Source organism: Plodia interpunctella, chromosome 2, assembly GCF_027563975.2.
Source record: "Plodia interpunctella isolate USDA-ARS_2022_Savannah chromosome 2, ilPloInte3.2, whole genome shotgun sequence".
Taxonomy (NCBI): domain Eukaryota; kingdom Metazoa; phylum Arthropoda; class Insecta; order Lepidoptera; family Pyralidae; genus Plodia; species Plodia interpunctella.
Genome location: NC_071295.1, coordinates 3,961,431 through 3,985,492, shown reverse-complemented (window position 1 = coordinate 3,985,492; position 24,062 = coordinate 3,961,431). Strand labels below are relative to the sequence as shown.

The window sequence follows — 24,062 nt, the reverse complement described above, 5'->3', positions numbered from 1 at the left end:
CTACCAGGTTGAATACGCGGGGCACAAGCTAATTTTTATAATATATCGTGATAATAAAAGAAAAGACACTGCAACCTTGAAGGTGTTTGTTACAGATTAATAGTCATAGTCACATACAACAATGTCTACTGAACTATACAAAATAATTTGTAAGTCACACAGAAATTTTCTGACAAAGGATAACTAATTCCAGATATTTTTTTAAATCCTAGTTACCAACGAATTTGAATAGCTACTGAGCGAATCTGAAGACACCATGGTGGTGAACAACATTATTGCTGTTCGACAAACAAGACGTCACACAACGGAACAGATGCCGCGAAACTAACATGCAAACACAAACAACAATCAGTGAATGGCCATGAAAATGCTTGTTTCCTTCATAATAGTTCTTTTAGAACTTTTTTGAAACACGGATTTCAAATTAGTAAGCAAGTATATTTTAATGCAATGCGGCGTTTAATTTACTTTTATTTTTGCGATAAAACGCGCCTAGCGTGTAAAAATTAATCAACCTAATGGCTCCTACACAATATCGATATCGATGTCATTTACTTGAATTGAAATGTCGATTAGTAAAATATTAAAATTATTTATTCAAATACTTCTTATAATAATTTCATCTTATTTTGGAATGATAATTATAAAATCTTGAATTCCTTATGACTAGTTATGTATTCAAAATCTACAACAAGTTACATATAAAAATAAATATCACAAACACAAAATATTGATTATTGTTTGTAATACATAATTTGTGTGAGTGTGATGCAAGTATGAATTCAACTGAATCATGATTTATAAGTATATATATGCTACTAAAAGAGACTAAAACTAAAAGAAAATATTTTGTCTGTGAATATGAATATGACTCCGCAACAAGTAAAGTCTTTCTATGGCCATAGGACAATAATAACTTCACAATAAAAAAAATAAACAATTGTTGAAAGTTACATAGAAAGTACATTGTAGAAGTTATTATTTTAAAGATAAGTACATTCATATAAATACATGTTTATAAATATAAACAGTAAAAAAAAACACTTATAATTAAATATACGGATTAGCACCAACTTATTAAATTTGTTACACGTAAATTCTAACATTTTGACAAGTTTTACATTGCATCATACCTAGTGAAATTGTTAACTAAAATGCAACTAATTTAAATAAAAACTGTATTGAATTGAATAGAAAAACATAATAGCCTAGTTTTACCCTATAAATGTTAACTAAATCATATCACATTGATATAAAGACTAATCTAATGGTACATAAAAATATATGATATAAAAATAGAAAATTAATAATAGTATTTACTCAAAAGTTATTGTGATATATATCACAAATTCTCAATAATCTTATAATTTCTTTTTGTTCTTTTTGTAAATGATGGAAAGTCCTTTGACGACCTCCCTCTCTCCCTCGTCCCACAGACAGGTTGCAAGGTTCCCTAGCGAGGGATCATCAGCATTTCTAATATAGTCCAATAGCAGCTTGTAACGCACCTGAAACAATATAAAAAAGAAAACAAATATTATAATCATAAACTCAATATCAATGCATTGGATCCCAAAAACTGAGTTCAAATTGTTTTAATACAACTACAAGTTTTACCAATAATGACATTTCTGACACAAATTTTATTATCATCAGAGAGATCTTATTGCATTCAATGTTTGACAAAAAATCATATCTGTGCAGTAAACCATATAGGAGTCCCCACATCTAGAGCCGTTCTTGAGTGAACCATCAGGTCATTATGATAACATAATAATATAACATAATAGTATAAAATTTCAGCTCAATTGGTAAAGATAGCTTCAAACTTGAGTTACAAGTTTCATCCAAGACATTATATATTCTGAAAAGTTAACAAAGCAAACAAAATCTACTTATGACTATTTAAATATACTCGATCTGAAGTCAGTCTGGTAAGAGAATTATGCAAGTAGTTTATAGGAGTACAATCACTAATGAAAGTTTACATAATTTCTCAACTTACCTCAGAAACTCCATTTTTCATTTCGTCATACTCAACAGTTTCTATTCGACCTCTTGTGAAACCTATACTTATGAAAAAGCTCCTCCATTTCCTTCCCAAGTTCTTGGATATGAAGTCAATGTATTCATGGTCCACCTGGAAATACAATAGTTCCTCTAATATTGAAAGTAAAATAAAAATAATTTATTTCAGACTATATGGTCCATGCATTTTCTTATTATAAATGAATTTAAAGAATATTAAGTAGAAACAAACATAATTTTAAAAGAAACAATTAAGTATGCATTAGAGGATCATATTATGGTGTAGATTCTACGAACATTAGTCAATATTCCATAGATCACAAAAAGTGCAAAAGAAGAATTTAAAGAAGCTATATTTTGATATTATGTAATGACATAATATCAAAATATAGCTTCTTTAAATTCTAATTCTATTCTAAAAATTTAAATTAATGAATTTTAATGGCCTTTCTTGAACATATTTTAAATTTTTCCAGATAAGTATAATTTAAGCAATTATGTAAACATAGCATGATATATAGTGGTTTTACAGAAACTTAATTTGAATAAGATACCTATGTTAACTTACCAAATTAATACAATTAGGTTAAATATGGCTTTTGTTAATAACAATAATAAATAATAAAAAAAACATTTATTCCAACACATGTTACCTATGTAAATAAATTATTGAACATTAAAATTTATTTAACATGTGACATCCCACATTTAACCCAGACCATTTACCCAGTATTGCAACGGTTTTACACGAGGCAAGAATATTCACCTCTTCTTCGGCTTCCAATAAGAGTGTTATGAGATCATCCTTTTGTATCACCTCATCGTCTGAGTCGGCATCAATAGTCTTGTCATTTTTCTTAGAGCTCAAGTGATACACATAGTTGTTGCCCCAATGTGTTCCTACAGTGTTGACAATATTGATGACATGTCCACCTGCTGTAAAATGCATTACAAAATCACACAAATTGTTCAAATATCAAAATGATATGCTTTTCTTGTCTATCATTACTGGTTTGAGGATAAAGAAAAATTTTAATTTAACACCTGTAATGCTAATGTAATGTAATCAACACAAATAATGAAGAAGCAAAATGTATAAAACTACAGATAACATGACTGAATAAACATAAAACAATAAAAACTGAACAGGAAAATGAATTAAATAACTGAATTACCTTGAGTGTTAACTTGTACTTGTTCATTGGGATCAATATTCTCAATTTTGGGTTCAGAACCCCTGAAGTTCTTTCTTTTCTTACTTTTGAAGTAAGTTCCTTTTACTTTTGGTTCATCATACTTCGATTTCGAATTTTCATCATTGTCTTCAATCAAGATTTCTTCACTCTCCTCGGAAGCAGGGTCCGTGTTTTGATTGGGACTATAACTCTCTCCAGGGGCCTCATTGTTTTGGTCTGAATCGAGGCGGGGAGGCCTTGGCACCGCATCCGTTTTAAGATTCCGACGAATCAAGTCCAGAAAACGGGAAGTAACACTAGCCATCGTATAAAAATATCAATTCAAACAAAAGAGCTCAGCAAGAGATAAGATGTGGTAAAAGTACCTAATTAGCACACAATCAACTTCATGAATTTTGTTATAAATTAAGTTTTTCGATTTTTTTAATATGAAATATAGAATATAATTCCAGAAGATTAAAACCATAAAAAGTTTTAGAAAATAAATAAAATGCAAAATAAAAAAATATAACACCAAATGTCACCAAAAGTCCCTGTCAACTGTCAAACCACCGACTTTTTTTTGGTTTGGTCCATTTGGAAAGGCAATGAGATCTATCAAACCATAGAAAACATTTTTCGCAAGTCAAATTTAGCGGGGCCGATCCGTTCGGTTTTTGATTCGGATGCCGGATTCAGATATAATAAAATATCTGTGGTTTCAACTTAGCCCATGGATTTAATATGTACTACCTACACAGATATAAAAACATTACAATGACCACCTACTAATTCCATGGCTTTCTTTTTTACAGATCTAGGTTTTTTTATAGAACCATTGTTTGTTAAACCAGTCATTGTTTCCAAACAGCTCCGACTTAGATAATTTTATTAAATACCTGTCTAAAAACCTATTTGATAATATCTTCTGATAAGTACTTATTATGATAAAGTATGTGTGAAGAAAATAAGGAAATACCCAGCTAATTTTAATTCCAATATTGCCATGCACCTAGATACTTAGGCAAGTATTATGCGAGTACCTACTTAATGCATGAGATTGGCTGTTTTTTATTCTAAAATCATACTTTTATTCAGTGGTACCTATAGAATTCAATACAATTTAGGTAGATATTAATGTAAACTTTGCCGTCTAAACATTACTCTTCTCTCATCACTTTTTCAACGACTTTGTACATCATGATTGATTTAATATAAAGGTTGATGAATTACTTATAAAAAATATATATAAAAACGTCGCCTTTTCACACATGTCTTATATCGTTGTTTTCATCTTCATCAAGACAATTTTCCGCGTCTATGAGAATCAATAACTTAAATAAAATATGAGTTTTATCCTACTTGTGAGTGCTCGGCCATACTTTACGGGTTTTGACTTAAACCTATGACAAGCGGGCGATAACCATATAGGTATTAATCCTAGATATAGAAAGTTACCCGGATACACACATAAATGCCTAGATATGTCTGTGCCCGGATATAACTACTGTACTAGACTACTAACTATAGTTACCTTCTTACATAAATTGAAAAAAGTAAAACTTAAAATAAAATCAAACTATTTGTATGAAAAATGATCAAAAAATTATGCCAACTTGACATTAAAAATATCATACAATTTTGTGACACTTGAATTACATACATATATTTTATTTATTTGTCTTCAATCAGTTTTAACCACAAGCAGAATGAATACTTCCACTCAACAGAATGCACCATGGTGGACCAACTTGCTAGCGAAGTTCAGCAGTACTATATACGCAGCAGGGAGATCGAAAGATTATCCATCTGATTCGTCTCTCAGAGCGGCTTCCGCTGGGAAAAAAGGGGCAGCAGGGGACTGCCCGCCACCGGGCAACCTGGAGTCTTGCCCAGTTCACTTCCCGAAAGAGGGGAAAGTCACCGCCAGTGACCGAGGAAAGACAGGGGCTGGCGTGACCGGATCGCGCAAAAAGCCTTGTCCTGATAAAGACTCCGATGAGCTTCCAGCGGGAGCCAACAACCCTGGTCTCTTGCGCTACATTCACAACGCAGCCCGGTACCGCTTGCCGCAGTGTTTCGAAGGCGGCAGTGTATCTGTCAAACAAAGCTCTCAGAGCAACTGGATTTTGGGACACTCGTTGTCTTTCAGTTCTGTAACTCCTGGAGGTTACAAGTTACTATTGTCTTACGTGGATAAATCGAAGCCGACAGGCCTACCCTACTTTGTAATGGAAGCAGCCCCTGGAGGTCAAATGAGCTGCGAGATGCGAGTCGGACCCACGCAGGGGACGAGGGCGACTGTAGTGGCGCAGATTGCAGACGCGGAATTCTACAGCTTTGAGAGTATTTTTGATGCATATTTTAATAGTTTTACGGCATCTATTATCGCCGTAAATCGTGAGTTTATAGCATTGCATTTTCTGCAGGTAATAAACGTTTGAATCATCAATCCTGATTAAAGATAAAATTATAGTTGTACTTGTTCGTGTTTACTACGTTACTGTACGGTTTGTTCGCTTTAGGCTATCACGGAGCAGATATCGCTGGGTGCAGAGATCGTGGCCCGGGGCCAGGCTACGGAGCTGAGCTCTGCGTCTGGCGCAGGCCGCTGGGTCAGCGATGAACACTCCATCAGCGCCACCCTCGGGAACAGGGGCCTGGACCTCTGCTATGCAAGGGTCATAACTCCTTATCTGACCATTGCTGGGATGCTCGAGGTGAGAAAATAAGATTAAGTAGGTACATAAAATGTTGATATAATATAAACATAGCAACATAACGTCGCTACACAGATACTGCAATAAAGATATTTCAGTTTGACTACTTATATTTTATGCTCCTACCTATGGTTCCTATTTCCAATGTTGAATTACTCGCATTATCTGTCTAGGCACTCTAAAAATATCACTTTTTTCGTAGGTCGGGTTTGCAATACGGCGCGCAGTGGCTACACTAGCCTATGAGTGGCGGAGCGAGGAGTGGACGGTGCGCGGTTCGGCGGACTCTGATGGGCTGGTCGGAGCCACGCTGCAGCGCGCACTGGGCGGCAAGCGCGCCGACCTCGCCTGTGCCATCTCCGCGCTGCTCAACCACCCTAACGACAAGTTCAGGCTTGGCTTTGGAATCACCGCTGCTATTGTCTAACTAACAGCAGTTTTCAGACATCCCTCGGAATGTGGCACTATGAGTTTCGCCGCTGCGTGCAGACAGCCACATACAAACGCGCTTTGACTGCTTCAGCTTTGATGCTCTTACCGCTCTCCTAGGACGCCGAGTTTATGCAATCCAGTGCTGACTGTTCTATCAAAATTGTCTGACTCACAGGTAAGTTAGGTATAGCTATAGGTATTTTTATCACAGTTTAGCACTTACTTAGATAATTTTATGCCTTTACTATTATTATATAGGAATGTTTTTAATTACTTATATCTTACGTTTAAACATTAAATATATTTGCACATGTAAATTGTTTTATTTAATCACTCACCAGTAAGGAGCTAGACTATTATCATGATTATAACGATTGTCACCTCACAAATCGGTGCGGACCCCCGGGACACATCACATCACACAAACTGCTGAGCCCATTAAATATTCACATTCGACCATTTGACATAACGAGTATGTAGGCGTGTATTACTCGCCGTCGGGCCGGAAGTGCCGCTTGGCGCCGCGGCGTAGGGCGGGCGCGTGCGCGAACTTTGGGCGGGGTTTCTAATACCGCCCTATGGGGGTTCGCAATAAAGATCGACCTTATTTATGTTGGGTTTAAGTTTATTAACGAGTACAGTGAGTTTAGTGGCGAGGTGTGGGCGGATGACCGCCTTAGAAGCGACGTGGATTCTATATAGTCCGTTGAGCGTGTCGAGCGATGGCCGCTCGCGAGGACGCGGGCGAGCGGCAGTAATGGTGATGGAGCGGCTGGCTGACTTTGTGAGCAAGTCTCTGGAGGGAGGCGAGGCTCCCGCGCCGCCGCCGGCACCCGACGAGGACGCGGACGAGGTCGAGGTGGACATCACGGCGCTGGACGACAAGGGGCCGCCGGCCAAGAAGCCTCGCAACTGGCTGCTCTCGCCCGTGCCGGCGCACTGCAAGCGGGAGGCTAGCACGGATGACGATGATGATAAACATGGTAATCTTTTTGTCTTAACTGAAAATTAATTCCACCTGAAATACTGCATGAACTTTATAATGTTTGTTACACATTTCATAATAATACTGGTATAGTGTTTTTATCTTTAGTTTTACGCTGCGTGTAGGTATTTCATACGATTGATATAAATTTTAAGCGAATTATTATTGAAATAAAAACCTCTTACCGCCTTGCCGCCGGGTCGGACGCAATGACAATAACGCCAGGTTTATTAGATTAATTTAAATAAGGGAATAAGATTCATATAGTCACAAGTTTGAAGTTGTTACAAAGATTAGGCCTTTCATAAAATATAAAAGTACAACTGACGCACTGCAAGGATACAGTAAACATGAGAGTAGCTAAATAAAAATTGTACAATTCACTGCTTAACATATAAGTAATTCACAGAATGTAGAGAAATTAAATAGGCTTACCCATATTAAAGGCAACCTGGTGTAGGCTGGTTTCCGGAGTGGCTTCTTTGCTATCGATTACATTCAAACGGTGAAATAGCCCTTGGGAAAGAGTCAAGAATCAAACCGGCCCTTGTGTATGGCTTTCTTCGATCATTTTTCGAACTGGGCCGTGTTTGACTCGCTCCATCGCTATGGTATTGATGTTCGATACATAGAGGTTCTTCGGGAGCTCAACATACAAATCCTCAACCATGCGAGTAAAATTCCATGAGACCACCAATTCGTTAAGAATTAAAAGAGTGTTGAAACGAGACACAATGTCACCTAAACTATTTATTGCAATTTTAGAGGACATCATAAAAATGCCTGAAGGGATTGGTCATATAGATATTAGAAGAATGGTGTTAAAAAATCAACGGCAAAGATCTCTCGCAATTAAGATTCGCCGATGATATCGTCCAGTTCGTCGAAGCACGGATGCATCAAGCCATGCTAGAAGATCTTTATGACGCATGCATAAAAGTCCGTCGGAAAATGAATATGAAGAAGACGCAGGTGACGAACAGGATAGGACTAAAGAACGGTGTTCTTGTCATTTTGATCGATCTATTTTATTAATTACGTGATTTACTATTTTGTTCTCATTAAATCCCATGGCATTTTGATGGTTATTTTTCATAACTCCTACGAAAACGAAAGATTTTTTTTCGCGTTTGATATTTTATTAACTAAACTTAAATCATAGTTTAGTTAAGTTAATAAAAAATCCGCTTTAGTAATTTCTTGTAACTGATCACGAAAAAGGAAATTTTTAAGCAGTTTTCGTTATTATTTCATTACGATAATGGAAGACTTTTTCTCATCTCACTGGTTATCAAATAAAAATATTTTTTCTGCTTTTGTAAATTTTCGTAACCGATAAGATATTGAAAATAAAATCGTTGTGTTTCATTCCACCTAATGACCCTCACACATTAGGAATCCGATAGGCAAAGATGAAAGAAAGGGATGTAACTTTTCAAAATCTCATTTAAAAAAATGTATATACATAGCTTCAATAAAGGAGTTATAAGAAATATGTTTATAAAGTTATGAAATAGAATAAATGACAGGTTAAATCAATGTTCATGTTACTGTAAAAGCACGAACTACGGTAAATCCTATGATATTCCAGTAAAAACTAAGATTTACCGACTCTTAATGGTAAAATTCCGAACAATTTTGCGATTCCAACTTTTACCACCATTCACTTGGTAGATCTTAGGATTTACATCAAAGGTAAATGTTGAAAAAAATATACCATATCGTGTGTATCGTGTTCGCAATGTCTCGTACTCGTTTAAAGGTAAGGTATAGTCTACCTTTAAACTATATTACCTTTAAAAGTTAAAAACAATTACCAAATTAAAATAATTTAAAACAGGTAAGGATTTGACTAATTACTTAGTTAAGTACTCTCATAATTATGATACCTACATAAAAATATGTAAGGTTATGACTGAATAATATTAGAATAAATGATTAAAAAGAATTACTCATTGTTTTATTCCCACAACCAACATTTACCAGCCGTCAGTGGCAAAAGCTAGCTATATACTAAATTCTAATGGCAAAAACCCGAAGAAATCGTATTTTTTTTGTAAATCCTTACATTTACCAACCCATGCCGGTAAATCCTAAGATTTTCTGAAACAACCTAAGATTTACCTATATACGGGCTTTTACAGTAACATTTATACAAGTTTATACAAGAGATTAAACTTCCATTTTCGTAGAGAAATAGTGAAATCCTCATCATATTGTTGTTTAGTATAGATATGAAACAAGATATTTTACACTTATGAAAATTGAATTAACTATTTTTTTTATTTAATAACTGGTCTGGTATCAATTAAGAAATTATACTTGTTTTTTCATTGGAGTTATGACAAATTTTTACGAAAACGGCATACGAATATTAAATTATATTAGTAAAGCTTTAAAGGAAATAATGACGTCATAACACATAGTTTTGTTTTTGACATTAAAAAAAAAAGTAGGCACCTATAGTTGACTAGGTCCTTAAGGAGATAGTTGGAAAGTAGCCAAGTGCATTCCAAATCTATGATCCTCGCTCATATAATGAATTCAAATTGGTATGATAACACAATTAAATAACGCAATTTAAAATTAGAATAACTGTTATCATCCATTATTCTATACGGATAGATAACTATGATTTATCACTTACGGGGTAGGCAGAGCCAAGAGACGCGAGACTCGTGGGCCACGTTAGTTAAATAGCGGGCTTATTGGTGGAATTGAAACAATGACAAAAATCGAGTTATGGTGGAATTAAACTAAATAAAACACTGTAGGAATGAATTCTGAAAATGTTGTCACCTGTTTTCGCAGTTATGAAAAACGATTTGAGCTTCCTGTTAGCCTAATTATTTAAGAAAATGAAATTTATATCAACTTAAAAAGAAAAAATTATGATTCAGTTATTTTTGATATTTGGCATATCAAATTTAACAGAATTTAAGATTCTTAAGATAAAGTAAAAAACAAAATTAATTTCGAAAAAAAAAATAAACATGAACTAAAATTACAAAAGTTACAAAGATATATTACAAACAAAATATAGACCTGCCAAACCAAATCCTATTCTCCGAAACAATCATTAATGAATATCATCGAGGATTAGCGTTCGCGAAAGACGAACGTAATGAAAAAGCCCTTAATGGATATCCGGAAAAGACTTTTCAATCAAATAAATCACAGACAGCGAGTTTAACGGGGGTATTCGCGCTTTGGACAATTAATCACTGTTCGCAGGTCGTTAGACGACTAAGGAGTCTTGAAGCCGAGAAAGGGGAGAGCGGGTGTGGCTCAAGGCACCGCCCATACTTGGATAATCCCTCCATTTACATAATTGCCGTATAAAAAGGAGAGCTTCCCAATTTGCTAAATTGCTTTAAACGACTGTGAACGACGACGCCAAGTTCGGCCGACACGGACTTCTACCTATCTCGGTGTGGAAAAGATGACATGCACTGAGCAAAGATATGTGTTAGGTACCCCTCACGTGGGGGCAGGTGTACCTGACCCAACCTATGGTGACATATGGAGATAGGATTATCTGTCCCCGACTGTACTTGACTATTCCGGCCCGGAATGCCCCATTTCGTCTGGTTGATTGGTTCTCTGCAACCTTCTTCAAATAAAAATAACCTCAAAACCGCAATATCCGCACATTTAATCAGTTTCAAATCAATTTATAACATTTATCTTTAAGTTGACACAGATTACGACATCAATATTACTTAGACCGGCCGCCGCCGCGGGGCTCGGCCCTACTCTCGAGGGAGCGAAACGCAATCTCACATGAAACGCTGTTTGGAAGGGCACTTCTTAGCTCCGCCGCGCCATACACACAAATTAGTTACAGCTCGTATAATAGCACTAAGTACAGGCTAAATTGAAAAATTTGTCTCACTTTCCGTTTCGTCGTGTCCTTTTCTATGTAACATGTAATGGTATCAAGTTGAAATTTATATCAAATCATCGGGTCTTATGGCTGTAAAACCAATACTAGGTTTTGATTCCCTTATGAAATAGGTCTAATACCTATTTCATAAGGGAATCAAAACCTACAGTGAGGTCTTACGAACATATATAAAAATAAATCGGGAAACGGTATATTATTGTAAGTACAAAAGAAAGAAACCTCGGTGCAAGAGATCCACTGGCACTTAACGGATTTCTATATCGAGTCCATGGTAGACCTCTTTATTAGCAGAAGACATTCACAATAATCAGTGCGCTCTACTCTAAGTTAGCCGGTTGAGGAAGGGGAGGTGTACACGCCATGGCTGTCTCTGACGTTCTGTGATTTTAATCGGCGGGTCGCTGACGTATAGACAAAATGGCATGCTTTGCGTTTTTCTGTACACGTTAAAGTTAACGTCAAAGTTGACGATGCAACCCATCTTTAAATGATGTTTTGATCCCCCTTTTCCTTACCTTTCTAGTCGTTATGGCACTATATTGCTCTGTCGTTACGTCACTATAGCCATGTTGATGTCGAACAAACTTGATACCTGTGCCACATTTTCCCAGAGCATCCAGACAAATCGCCAAACAGCCTGGGCGGGAACGGTGGCGGCAAGCAGCGGAGGTCTCGCACGAACTTCACGCTGGAGCAGCTGGGAGAGTTGGAGCGGTTGTTCGACGAGACCCACTACCCTGACGCCTTCATGCGCGAGGAGCTCAGCCAGAGACTGGGGTTGAGCGAGGCGAGAGTGCAGGTCACATTATTGTTTAAAGATTAAAATCCATACTATATACATACACATTGTAAGATGGGCCGATTTTGATGACATTCGGAGGAGATATTGTTAGCTAATGACCCGGGGTCAAACTATAGCGGGCAACATATGAGAATATAATTTATTAGTAAAACACATATACGCATACAGATAGTGTACGTATAATACTTACAAAAAATAACAACAATAAAATACAGAAAGAGATGTGTGCGCTTTTCTAATTAATTACTGTTATTTTTATATAGCTCTTCAATATCAAACACTTAATGAATTTTTTTTTTAAACTCACATTGTATATTATAATCTATGTTGCCAATTGGTTGCAAACCACTAATAAAATATCGCGTGTCAGAGAAGCCAAAGTTGTACAATATTAATAGTATTGTGTTGTCTGGTCACCCTCTTAACACGCGACACTCATTGCTAATGCAAGTAATTAGCTGCCAGTCCAACAAGTGCCGCTTTATCGGCCATACATCGTGATTAGTGCCCGATTGGCGTTAAGTGCCCTATGGCCGTGCTACAGATTATAAAATATACAAAAGGGTATGAAAATTGCGATAAATGCATATACTTTTTTTTTAAATTGCATAGGGTTCTACCCGTAATGAAATAAAACATGTGTTAATTAAAATATTAATTTGAATAATGATATAATTTAATAGCCATTTATCATAATAGTTGGCAAAGGTTGGTTTTGAAAAGATTTTGGGCCATATATGACCCAATATTGCTTTGTTTACTTTATTTTTATCTCGAAATTCCTCCTAGATTAAACCGATAATTTAAAAATCATTTAGGTCATTAAAAAATATAGATCTAAGTATTATACTATATCTAAGTACCAAAATGTAAAACTAGTAAGTGTTAATCACCATAAACATATCAACCACCGTCCGCTTTGAGAAAAGAATGTTTATTTTGCTTGACATCATTCACATATCGATAGTACTGTAACAGTATTCCATAATGTTTATTATATATGAATAAATGTAATACATCTGTATTTACTATAATTTGTGTTTTCTGTCGGGGTGATAGAGGAAACTGGAAAAAAGAAATATCAGTGACCGGCCGGTATGTCTTCACTAGTGTCACGTGGACTGCTCTTTTAGATCCTATTACATTTTATGGGATTGAAACTGATTTTTCTACATTTATTCCATTCAATTTTGTGGATATGACATTTTATACTATTCCAATTTATAAATTTTGCAAGTATTTTTCCATAGCGATCCATCAATACATATAATAAAACAGTTTGTAACCCATGCTTCTGTACTAATATTATAATGTGAAAATGTGTTTACTTGTCTGTCTTTCACTTCAAACTGGAGCAACGGATTGAGGTGATTGTTAGTATGCCTTATGTACTTATGCCGCAGACGGAACCTCGGGCAGCAGCTAGTAAATAATACAACTTCGTACAATAACTGAAACATTTTTTTAGATGAAAAAGTAAATAAATAAATTTTACGTCAATAGATATCATACTCCGTTGAATAAATTTTAATTTTGTGACTAATAGTAATTCTATTTAATTGTAAGTCTACGACATTTAAAAAACCAAGAAATTATTTTTGAATTAACGTTGTGTAACATTTGATTAACTAACCTATACGCAAATTAAGTTAAACGAAACAGTAGTAAAGGGTAGGATTGTGTATTTGTTTGTTGTGTATTGTCTAATGTAATCAGCGCTAATGAATGCGCCCCTAGTTAGCGATTGGTCTCGCTCGCACGTACCTATGCGTAAAGTGTACATGGTTGCTACGAATCCCTATTCTGTAGTAATAAGGCTGAATTTGCAATAAATTTGGCTAATGATAGATTTTGAACTCGTACCATAATCAGATAATTTTTGTTATTATAGCGTCTTAATTAAATCCACTCCTAAAAAATCCGTCCATTAATCCGTCCTAATACTGTTTAAAAGGTCTGTTATTCGATACACATATGGGTTTACTATGGGTCCAAGTATGAACTTATGTTACGTTGATTTTTGAACAAAAAGTAGCCGATATCTGAACGGGGGCTTTTTACTACATGCCTACCAATTTCATCAAAATCGGTCCAGCGGTTTTGCCGTGAAAGAAAAGCCGCCGTCAAAAGAACGTAAAGAAAGATAGACACACAGATTCAATCTCTGATTTATAATATTAGTATGGTATTATTCTTCAAATCTCATTCGAATAATGTGTGATTACTTTGGAAACTGATCTTCTGATACATACTTAACTAGATTTAATTTATTATAGGTTTGGTTTCAAAATCGACGAGCCAAATGTCGGAAACACGAGAGCCAGATGCACAAAGGTAAGTGTCTAATTTTCATAATGTATTACAAACGTAAAACATTAGTCTTACAAACGTAATATATTTCATGTATTAAATTTATTTTAAATTAAATTTAAAAATTAAATAAATTACACCTATTAATTATTATTACCTTAAATTTATTACATTCGATTAAAATAAAACTTTCATCTTCAGTTTGTAGTAATGAACCTACGCCGTAGCCGAACTACACAAGTTACCGTGTTCCGTCTACGCCGCCGTAGAACTCGTAGCTTTGTTCGTAGCATTTCTACGACTTGTAGCAGATAATGATCATTTTGATAATCTACACGCATGTTTTTTTCTGTCAGCATGGGATTAATAGGTAATTCCATGGCAAAAACATAAAGGTATGTTTGTCCAGCACAAGGAGGTTCAGAAATCCGATTTAAACAAAATTTTTACTGTGTTACTGTAATTAATGTTATCAAAGTAGGTAAAGCTTTTTAAAAGAATTAATTTTACATGGATTTCACCACATACAAAGTAATCGTCATAAATAACAGAAACTTTCACAGTATTCATAATCCTGTCAAAATCATTAAACAAATGAACACCACGAAATTAATGGGACATACAATTTAATAATATTTTAATTTCATTTGCCACATTCACATGCGAGAGTGCACTTGTTAAAATATATAAATATGGTGAAAGCTGCAGTGTAGTTTGGAATCGCAAATTGCAAATAATTCTGGCAAACCAGTCAGCATGTTGGCTCCGCTTTTAATCGCTCATCCGTGCGTGTTACAATTTGGAACTATTCTGTACAAGTACTAGTTACCAGTGTCCTAGGTGAGCGGTAAAATCGGAAAGACACAGCGCGGTGCGATATCATAATATCAAAATATGTAATTACTTTTTATTTGTTTGCGTCATCATTAATACACCTGCAACATCGCATCGCGTCGTTTACCGTTCGATCGCTTATCTAAACCGGGCTACTGTCGTCCTAGGGAAACTGAGAAAATGTATTTACGCCTTTCTTATATTAGATAGATAAGAAGAACACATACACAAAAATACAAAAAATAACACAAGTACAATAGTTAAGAGCACAGTTAATCACGTAATGCATATGTGTGCTGCAGCAATACAAAATTATCATGACTTAACAATAATATTGCTTCTCGGGGGGCAACTGCAATTGCTGTCAGTGACATGTCGTCATCATTGTCACAGACTTACCTGCACAGCTGACCTGACTTCTGTACAGTATCTCTCCGCGTGCAGCTTTCCATCACTCACCTAGGTCGCAGGGCTAGCGTGCGGTATCATAGCGCAGTACATTACGCATTCTCCATGACTCCGTCTAACTCGATTACGGCTCCCGGCGGCGCCGTCCGACTCTAACAGTTTTTTAATTCGACCATAACTCACAAGGATGAATAATTAAAATGGCGGGCCGGGAATCGCGCGGACTGGTAAAAAAGGCGGGAAACCGGGAAAACACGCGAGGCGATAAATTCGGGAAATTGCACAACGCACTTAGCAATAGAGAGATCTCGGGGTCAAGATTCGAGGCCACCTCTCCAACTGTAAATGATGGCCATCAATTAGGGCTAGGGGAGCTTTGTTTGACTTGTAAGTTTTTTAAATAAATAAATAATAATTCAAAATTAATTTTAAATTAAATCAGGTAAAAACCCATTACAATGAATTTAATTATACATTCAATAAAGTGAATAAATAAAATAAAAATAGACGTATTAAAAGTGAAAGCTACACAAAATGTATCTACAGTCTTACTAGCACAGATTATTTGACATGTTTTTTTTGCCTACCAAGTGTTTTTGATAATTTTTACCCGACTGTAAGGAAAAGTTTATGTGTTTCGCGCGTGTATGCATGTGATATTCTTTATTACTGGTGAACGATTAAAGAACTGGACAGTATTCATATGAGAATCGCTAGAATCGTCTCAACCACTCAGATAGGTGATGTTAAAAAAACCAAGATGACAGCTGTGAAATATTATTATTTAGGGAGACCATTTTTATAGATGCTGCGAGGTGGGTATCAAATTAAAAGTTCAAAACTAAAAATTTAAAGTTCAAAATTAGAAAATCTCTTTTCAGTCGAAATACAGGCCACTTGTTTTTGTTTTTTCATTCGTTAATTTCTTTTATTCATTCTATTATATGTATATCATAGATCAATCAAAAATAGAGAGAATATGAACCGCAAAAAATCTTAATCAAACCAATCAAGCAGAAGTAAAATAATTGCATTGGTTACCATAAATCAGCAGTTTTCTTATGTCCTACATCCCCAATAATCCTAATAGAAAACTGACACCAATTCGCATCAGTCTGCGGTAATGGGCTGTCGTCTTCAATAAAGCAATATATGAGACAAGACGCGGCCGAGGTCATGCACACAGTGATTGTAAGAGTAAGGCGGTTAACGGAGCGTCAAGCGGAAAAAAGCCGCTCGACGGAATCGAATAAAATGATTCCCCGGGGGAGCCATTCGGACGCAATCGCGCCGTCCCCTGCTAAATGTCTTATTAACTTATGTCCTCCCCCTTCCCATGCCCCACCCCCGACGGCTAACACGAGAACAATCATGTAAAGTGAAATGAAACGGTTATTTGGAACGTTACGCTTGCCCCTTTGAAGGAGTTGACGAGATGAGATCTCGGGTTATTGATTACATGAGTTGTTTGCGGTGGCGTTATGTTTATCGTATTACTAACTGGGGGATAGATGATACTGACTCGTGAAAGCTATGGGTACAATGCTATAGATAAGTTTTTACTTTACTACTAACAAAGACATTTATGATACTTTAACACTGAACTTCAGATTCTCAATGTGAAAACAATAATTGAGATTTAAAACCGTTTTTCACTTTTCCCCAGTTAAACAACAAATCATAAAAATAAGGTAGTATGTCTTCATAAAATTAAGAATTCATTTTTAACGAAGAAATGAATCTCCGGCGCGCTCCGCACCCGCTATAAAAACAATCACAACGCCGTGAAATTCAAGAATAAAAAGAATACAGACGCCTAATTGTTCCCCTGTTCATAAAATTGTAAAGTTATTCGCGCACGAGGAGGGTGGCGATATTTTATTGCGCAGAAACCGCTGTAAAGATGTTCGGGACGCTTTAAAATAAGCGAGCGGAGGGCCCGGGCCGGCTTACTTCTAATTCGATTAAATTAAACAACTCTAAGTTAATCAAATAAATGCATGGCGGTCTGTGTGGGGCGAGGGGGGGTGCCGGACGTGCTTTATGTCGGCACTTCTCGAAAGTAATTCAGTGTCAAATATGGAAATAACTCATACGCGCGGGGAGCATACATTTTGATAATACGGACGACGACCGGAGCGCCCCTGATTTACTGAGCGCAGCCCACTCGGCTCTGCCCGTACGGCGGCGCTTGTGTTTATTACTTCACGTTCGCCATTTCTAATCAAATAAAACATTGCAAATAATAAATACTAATTTTAATCCTGAAAGTTAACGTAACCAGCTGTTTTATTCATTAACACAGACTTTTTTTATTCGTTTATTTTTTACACACAATGGTTGAAAGTAGAAAAATCTACCAGAAAATAAACAACGTTTTTAACCATGCGAATGCATGATTTCACCGCAGATATATAAAGTTCCTATGACCATAATTAATATATATCATTAAGCAATCTATATCCATTAATTACAAAATATAAAACCCAAAATCTCATTCAAAAGTGCTGAAACCGTCGTAAAATTCAATTTCATGAAAACAAGAGCAATTATTTCGACTCTAATACATCTATAACGGGTAATTGCTTAAGGTGAAAATAATTAAATTAATGAATCCTTCGACGGAGCCCGAGCGCCTTAAGTCGGGAGATCCCGTTAATTTATTAATTGGCCACTTGGCCCGGGGCCATAAACAACGAGCCAGTTAATTTACGAGGGATTATGCTTTACTTAAATATCAATTTAATTAGTTCTTTGGTTCGGAGGATTGTCGTTTATCTACGTCTGTCGCGGCTTGTAGTATTGGAAACCAATTTGTTTTAACGTTAGTCCTATTTAACTATGTATTGCTTTATTATTTCTTGCTACCCGGTTATATTTTGCGGTTACGATTTGAAAAGTAATGGGATCACCTACGAGTGCTACGACATTCTACGGCGTAGCCAATCGTAGGATAGAGCCGGCTACGACACAGTGTAGCGGGTGCTACGAGTTATAAAATCGTACTGTTCATGACCTAAATTATATGTATTAAATATTCTAGGCAAAGGTGAACATGAACACATCTGGAACAATAAAAAATTCAAAAAGGCTATATAAGAGTTCAGTTTCCGATGCCTTATTTTTTATTATATATCAAATTATCTTGTTTATATGAAATAGATAGATATTTAATAAGTTCCTTTTCGTCCTGGAGCTCCGGTCATCTCCCAGAAGAAGAAGAAACCAACATAAATTAAGACTAATTTATTATTCGCTTATTCTTGTGGGTTGATTTGACAACCCCCGCAGCGTTATGTCATCTGGAGATTCTACATGAGTTCGAATCGTACAGCACGAGCAAATTTTTTGTTTTCACAGATATCTGCGGTTCTTTGTATGGTATGTGCTTCTCCCACGATAACAGCGTATGCTGGTTTAGTGGACTGGAGACGTGGGACGTGGAGTGTCCATTTCCATTTGTTTATTTTTTAGGTTTGCTGGTAAGCGGCGGTGGCACGCCTCTGGAGCCCTGTCGCGTGGCGCCGTACGTGTCAGTACCGCGGCTGACCGCCGTCCCCCGCGCGCCGCCGCCACCTCCGCCAATGCCTGCGCTGACGCCGCACCCACCCCCCGCCGCCTTCGCCCCCTTCGACTCTGCTCTTTTGTCCGCTGCTGCACATCAGGTATGTCTTCTTACTAAGATAAGGAAAACAGGCCATGATGAATCATGGCTTGTTCTCTTCCACACGGCCAATAAGAATTTGGTGGAAAGGATTCACCCTTAAAGAAAGTCATGCCACCCAACAGTGACAATTACATATAATTAATTTTGTGATCAGTATGCGAGTGCAGCGGCCGCGGCGGCGGCTGCGCTGTGTCCGCCGTACGCCGGTCTGGCCGCTCTTGCTGCGCGCTGCCGCTCGTCCTCCATAGCCGACCTCCGCCTCAAGGCTCGCCGTCACGCCGCCGCACTCGCCGCAGCCCGCGCGCCCTCCCCGCCCCCGCCGCAGCCCGCTGCCTCCGCAGACACCTAGCCGATGATACAACAGTAAACTAATGTGTGTTTCTATAGCAGCCTGAAAATATGGACAATACCCCGTATTAGTTTCTGTGTTGAACAAAACAAGCATTTCACTTGTTTGCTACTTAACGTGATAACTAGACGATAATCTGACAAACGACAGAAACGACGAGACTCTGCCATTTTGGGGACATTGTTCGTCTTTCTGACAGCTGTAGAACAACAATTTCAATTAACTAAAATAAAAATAATCATAAAAACATACGAAATAATTTGAAAATATAGGTATAGTTATGATGATTTTCTAGCAGAAATATAGTGTTCCGTCTCTACTATGATGTTGGTTAAAGATTGGTATCAAACGCGTTCCTAAATTGAATACATAATGTGCATTAATTTGTACATTTTGAGTTGCACTTTCTTCTTTACATAGGTATACTAAGTTCCTCAGTATTGCCATATACTTAGACGATAATACGTGTTTGTATGTAATATGTATAACTTCGCTTCAAAAACGAATGTATATGATTAATGTAAGAACTATATAATAATGTTTTGACTCATGGTATGAGAGTGAAGAAAGAGAACTTTGACCAAGAGCAGTGTGAGGTATTTGTATATTATTAAACTGTGATAAGTGTACGTTTCGGAAGTTCTACGATCTTGTTAAATTCCTATAGTGTCATAAGCTTGTATGTAGTAGTTAAGTTATATCTGGTAATATCACTAATTATTTAAAAGCAGTTTTCGACTTAATATTGTAAATATTATCTTATCCTAGTACATAGTTGTTTGACGTATTAAATTCATAATAATGCTCTGTTCATAGCTGTGTAATTGTAACATAATAATATTTACTACGTACTGAATAAAATATTATAGGATGATTTTACAGTTTCGATATTACTTTCCTAAGACTTCCGACACTGGTATTTTGATAGTGATAGCGGAATAAAAAGTAGATATAAACCTTCAAATTGAGGATCCTCTCAATTAAGGGCCACTAACCCGAACTCTTTAAATAAAACTAATTCAATTAGGCGGCGACTTTATATCAGCTGTAGTGTTGAACGTTTTGTTGAACGCCTCAAATATTCAATTAAAAAACTAGACGTGTGATTGAATGGCGTTGTTCAATCAAAGGGCTAGCTATTTCATTGAACGGCTATTTTAACTAGTTGGCTGCGACATATATATGAAGACAGTTCTATTTAGCTCGCTCTGTTTATAGTGCCATCGTTAGTTCGGATCCTAAATATATATTGAATTGATTTTATTGTCTAGAAGTTTAGAAACTCCACAAAATATATTTAAGTACAGTTAATTGGAAACTGATATGTAATAGAGACGAGACGTTTCAAGTCGAATCAAATTATTCATCTACGAATAAATGTATATATAAATGTATTTCCGTTGGAAATAATATCGGAATGAGAACAACCGCGAGCAATGAGTGATACAGATGAGTTTGCTATTTGGTGCGAGCACCATAAATCAGGGCCGGTCGGGAGGGCCCCGCGCCCGCCACGGTGAGTAGACTTGTTGAGAATACGGAACAGACAATTTATATGTTTTCATAGTTCAAAGTTATATTCTAACTTTAATAGATTTTTTTAATGCTTGTGTTTATCTTTTAAACTACTCTCTGTACATATTTACTTACCGACTCAAGATATCAGGGCTCAGCGACTTAAACGAGTGCACGACTGCCAGAAAATATTCATATACGTAATTATGAATAAGTATTACTTAAATAAGAACTGATTAATATATAATCTGAACAATAATATTTTCTGTATAGGTATGTCCCAACACTACCGTCAACTTTTCAGCTTTGCGTAAAATTTAGGTTAAAAACAGTTGGACACAAATAAATATTAAGTCCTAACATGTATGTATTTCTATATCCTAGTTAGTTTACATCACGGGTCGGTGTGATTGTTTCTGTGTTTGCGAGCTGATTGATGGCGGGCCCTCGTCTGACGACGCGACGACCCGCTGCGTTGTACAACTCTCGCTCATGAATACTGATGAGAGTTTATTTCGTGTAGTTGATGCTGCAATTAGTTTGTTATACTCATAAATACTTGTCCAACGAAGTAACGGTCAAAAGTTAAGTTTGAATATTTTATTAGGCGTATAGACATGGAAACTCAATGAAACTTAAGTATTTACAAGTTGTCCCAAATAGAGGATGTTTATTTTTAATTAATAATGTACAAGAATATTTACAATAATAAAAATAACTATAAATTATAATATTAAAAGTAATAATATTTAAATAATATTTGAATTTAAATCTTTTATACCTACTGTTCTCTATAAATAATGTGAAGGTACACGTAGGTAAGTAAAAAAAAAAACAATTTCAGTGGCCGCCGCCACCACTGAGTTACTTACTCACGCTTATTATCCTGAGAACCATTGTCAAAATGTATGTAGAGGTATGTTATGGCAGTGCATATAATTTGAAAATACAATTATTATTACAGAATAATGATTCTGGCACTCGCATCCCATCCTCGACATCACGCACCACCTGTCGAACCTAAAAAAGAAACTAAAATGGAAACAACAGTATTGAAAGTTAATAAAAACAGTTAATAAAATTTTATACCATTATTATAAAAAAAATATTGCAATAAATTATCATTTTGAAATAAATTAGAATTTAAAGCGATAAATCAAAGTGAAATTGAGGCCGTCACGCACGCCAAACGGACTTCGCACAGGTTGTTGTTTTCTAGAATTTAAGGTCACGGTGAAGTGTAAACAACAGGCTCATACTGTACAATACCCCTCCCCTTCTATTTGAATAACCGTAAAAACTTGTTCAATGAAAAGATTGTATTGAGAATTTCCCATTCGTCTGATCATTTTGTGCAGTATGAAAGTCCCAAACAGACTCTGGGAAATAAATTAAGCTTCTCTAACCAAAACTTGTGTGTCACTTCACTATCCCGCATTTTAGTTAAACTTTTTATATTGTAGCCCAAATCCGACCAACTAGTGTAATAGATAATAGGGCTTCTCCTGCTAGTTAGCGTACAGTAGAGATTGAACATGTTCATCCCCATTTAAATATATTATCTTTTATGTAAATAAATATAATATTTCTTTAAACGTATAAAATCATTACGAGTACTTTAGGCCACTTGCCTAATATGACATCAGCTCAAAATATACCTAAGGTACATTCACCCGAGGACATCGCAATCCCTAGCATCATTTATGTATATATGAAATTATTTTCTATTTTTCTTCGGGCTACATACACTTTACGACTACAAATGCCAAGGCAAATCAAGGCAGGCATACTATATAAATAACCTAAATAATATAACGATAACATTAACAACAACATTCGCAATTTATTTAGACAATAATCAAGTGGCACGACATCTGTAGTCGGGCGAGACATGTTTGCGCAAGCTGTTTAAAAAAGCGCCCGCCCCAAGCGGGGCGCCCAATTAGGGCGGCGACGACGCTGATTGGGCGTAATCGCGTTAGTATCGGCGGGCCCCTGCGCCACGCCACATGTCGCCACGCCACAAAGAACATCGCAGAGTCAATATTGTGTCGGCTCCATACTATCGCCGAACTCGGACAAATGTTTCTATTATTGCATTTTTTTACCGCAATGAAAAACTAGCAATGTATACCGAATGCGCCAAAGTTTGGCGAACTGTTCGCGGATAGTGTGAATCCGGCATTATAAAGATGTAAAATCGATTTTATGAAGTGTGTCGCAATTATTGTATGAACCTAATCGTGGCACGCGTAACGCTGGCTGCGTTGCGTACGCGTGCACAAAACTTCCTGTTTTATCCCCAACTCATTGATTAAACTAGGTATATCCCGCGGCTTCATCCACGTCATTTTTTAATTCCGGATAACTTTAAACTTTTCTTGTAAATGTATATATGTAATATGATGACTATCTTACCAAGAACGAATTTTTCAAATCAGACCAATAGTTCTAGTCCTCAAATGAACAAACAGATTCTACAGCTTTATACATACCTAGGTAGATTACGTACCTTGTGTGCCAAGTAAGCCATAATTTTATGCAAATTTCACGTCAAAACTATAACCGCTGAATTATATAGGTATTACTAAAGATCATAATGATCTAACGTAAATAATAATAAAAAAATAAAGTGTGTCAATTTGTTCGTGTTCGTGGCTGAATTTGTCACAAATTTTTCATTTCGATTTCGGTTGCAATGTGTATTTGTTTACTGTTTAACCCCCTTAACTTGTTATTCAGAACATACTCGTAAGCAAAATTCACAAGGAAACAAAAACACAAGTGGCGATGTTGATAAAAGCTAGTTTGCTATAAAGATAACAATGAGAACATAAAAATTAATTCGCTTTTGTAGTCAACGCACATCATTTATAAAAATAGAAAATAGATAGTATAAATAAAATGTAGAAATAGTTTGTATTATATAG

The 24,062-nt window shown here is 36.2% G+C and overlaps 3 protein-coding genes across 3 annotated transcripts; 2 read left to right on the top strand and 1 right to left on the bottom strand.

Moving 5' to 3' along the window:
* Positions 1-576: 576 nt before the first annotated feature.
* Positions 577-3,786, bottom strand: imd (immune deficiency). Its single transcript, XM_053766705.2, has 4 exons — positions 3,204-3,786; positions 2,795-2,964; positions 2,006-2,140; positions 577-1,508 (listed from the first exon to the last, which is right to left on the bottom strand). Exons 1-4 carry the CDS (start codon positions 3,526-3,528, stop codon positions 1,362-1,364), a joined length of 777 nt encoding a protein of 258 aa, XP_053622680.1. The 5' UTR covers positions 3,529-3,786; the 3' UTR covers positions 577-1,361.
* A 971-nt stretch (positions 3,787-4,757) lies between these two features.
* LOC128682128 (mitochondrial import receptor subunit TOM40 homolog) lies at positions 4,758-6,656 on the top strand. Its single transcript, XM_053766680.2, has 3 exons — positions 4,758-5,632; positions 5,729-5,923; positions 6,126-6,656. Exons 1-3 carry the CDS (start codon positions 4,913-4,915, stop codon positions 6,348-6,350), a joined length of 1,140 nt encoding a protein of 379 aa, XP_053622655.1. The 5' UTR covers positions 4,758-4,912; the 3' UTR covers positions 6,351-6,656.
* A 136-nt stretch (positions 6,657-6,792) lies between these two features.
* On the top strand, positions 6,793-20,473 carry LOC128682139 (short stature homeobox protein 2-like). The gene is made up of 5 exons (XM_053766692.1): positions 6,793-7,338; positions 11,859-12,046; positions 14,326-14,383; positions 19,076-19,266; positions 19,423-20,473. Exons 1-5 carry the CDS (start codon positions 6,966-6,968, stop codon positions 19,615-19,617), a joined length of 1,005 nt encoding a protein of 334 aa, XP_053622667.1. The 5' UTR covers positions 6,793-6,965; the 3' UTR covers positions 19,618-20,473.
* Positions 20,474-24,062: the final 3,589 nt, after the last annotated feature.

Bases quoted from the DNA above. Each gene is read 5' to 3' on its own strand.
- imd (XM_053766705.2), bottom strand. From the start codon at position 3,528: ATGGCTAGTGTTACTTCCCGTTTTCTGGACTTGATTCGTCGGAATCTT. The intron at 2,965-3,203 runs GTAATTCAGTTA...TGCATTTTACAG, and splicing joins AGTACAAGTTAACACTCAAG to CAGGTGGACATGTCATCAAT. The intron at 2,141-2,794 runs GTGAATATTCTT...TTGTATTTCCAG, and splicing joins TATTGGAAGCCGAAGAAGAG to GTGGACCATGAATACATTGA.
- LOC128682128 (XM_053766680.2), top strand. From the start codon at position 4,913: ATGAATACTTCCACTCAACAGAATGCACCATGGTGGACCAACTTGCTA. The intron at 5,633-5,728 runs GTAATAAACGTT...TGTTCGCTTTAG, and splicing joins TAGCATTGCATTTTCTGCAG to GCTATCACGGAGCAGATATC. The intron at 5,924-6,125 runs GTGAGAAAATAA...CTTTTTTCGTAG, and splicing joins CCATTGCTGGGATGCTCGAG to GTCGGGTTTGCAATACGGCG.
- LOC128682139 (XM_053766692.1), top strand. From the start codon at position 6,966: ATGTTGGGTTTAAGTTTATTAACGAGTACAGTGAGTTTAGTGGCGAGG. The intron at 14,384-19,075 runs GTAAGTGTCTAA...TTTATTTTTTAG, and splicing joins CGAGAGCCAGATGCACAAAG to GTTTGCTGGTAAGCGGCGGT. The intron at 19,267-19,422 runs GTATGTCTTCTT...TTTTGTGATCAG, and splicing joins TGTCCGCTGCTGCACATCAG to TATGCGAGTGCAGCGGCCGC.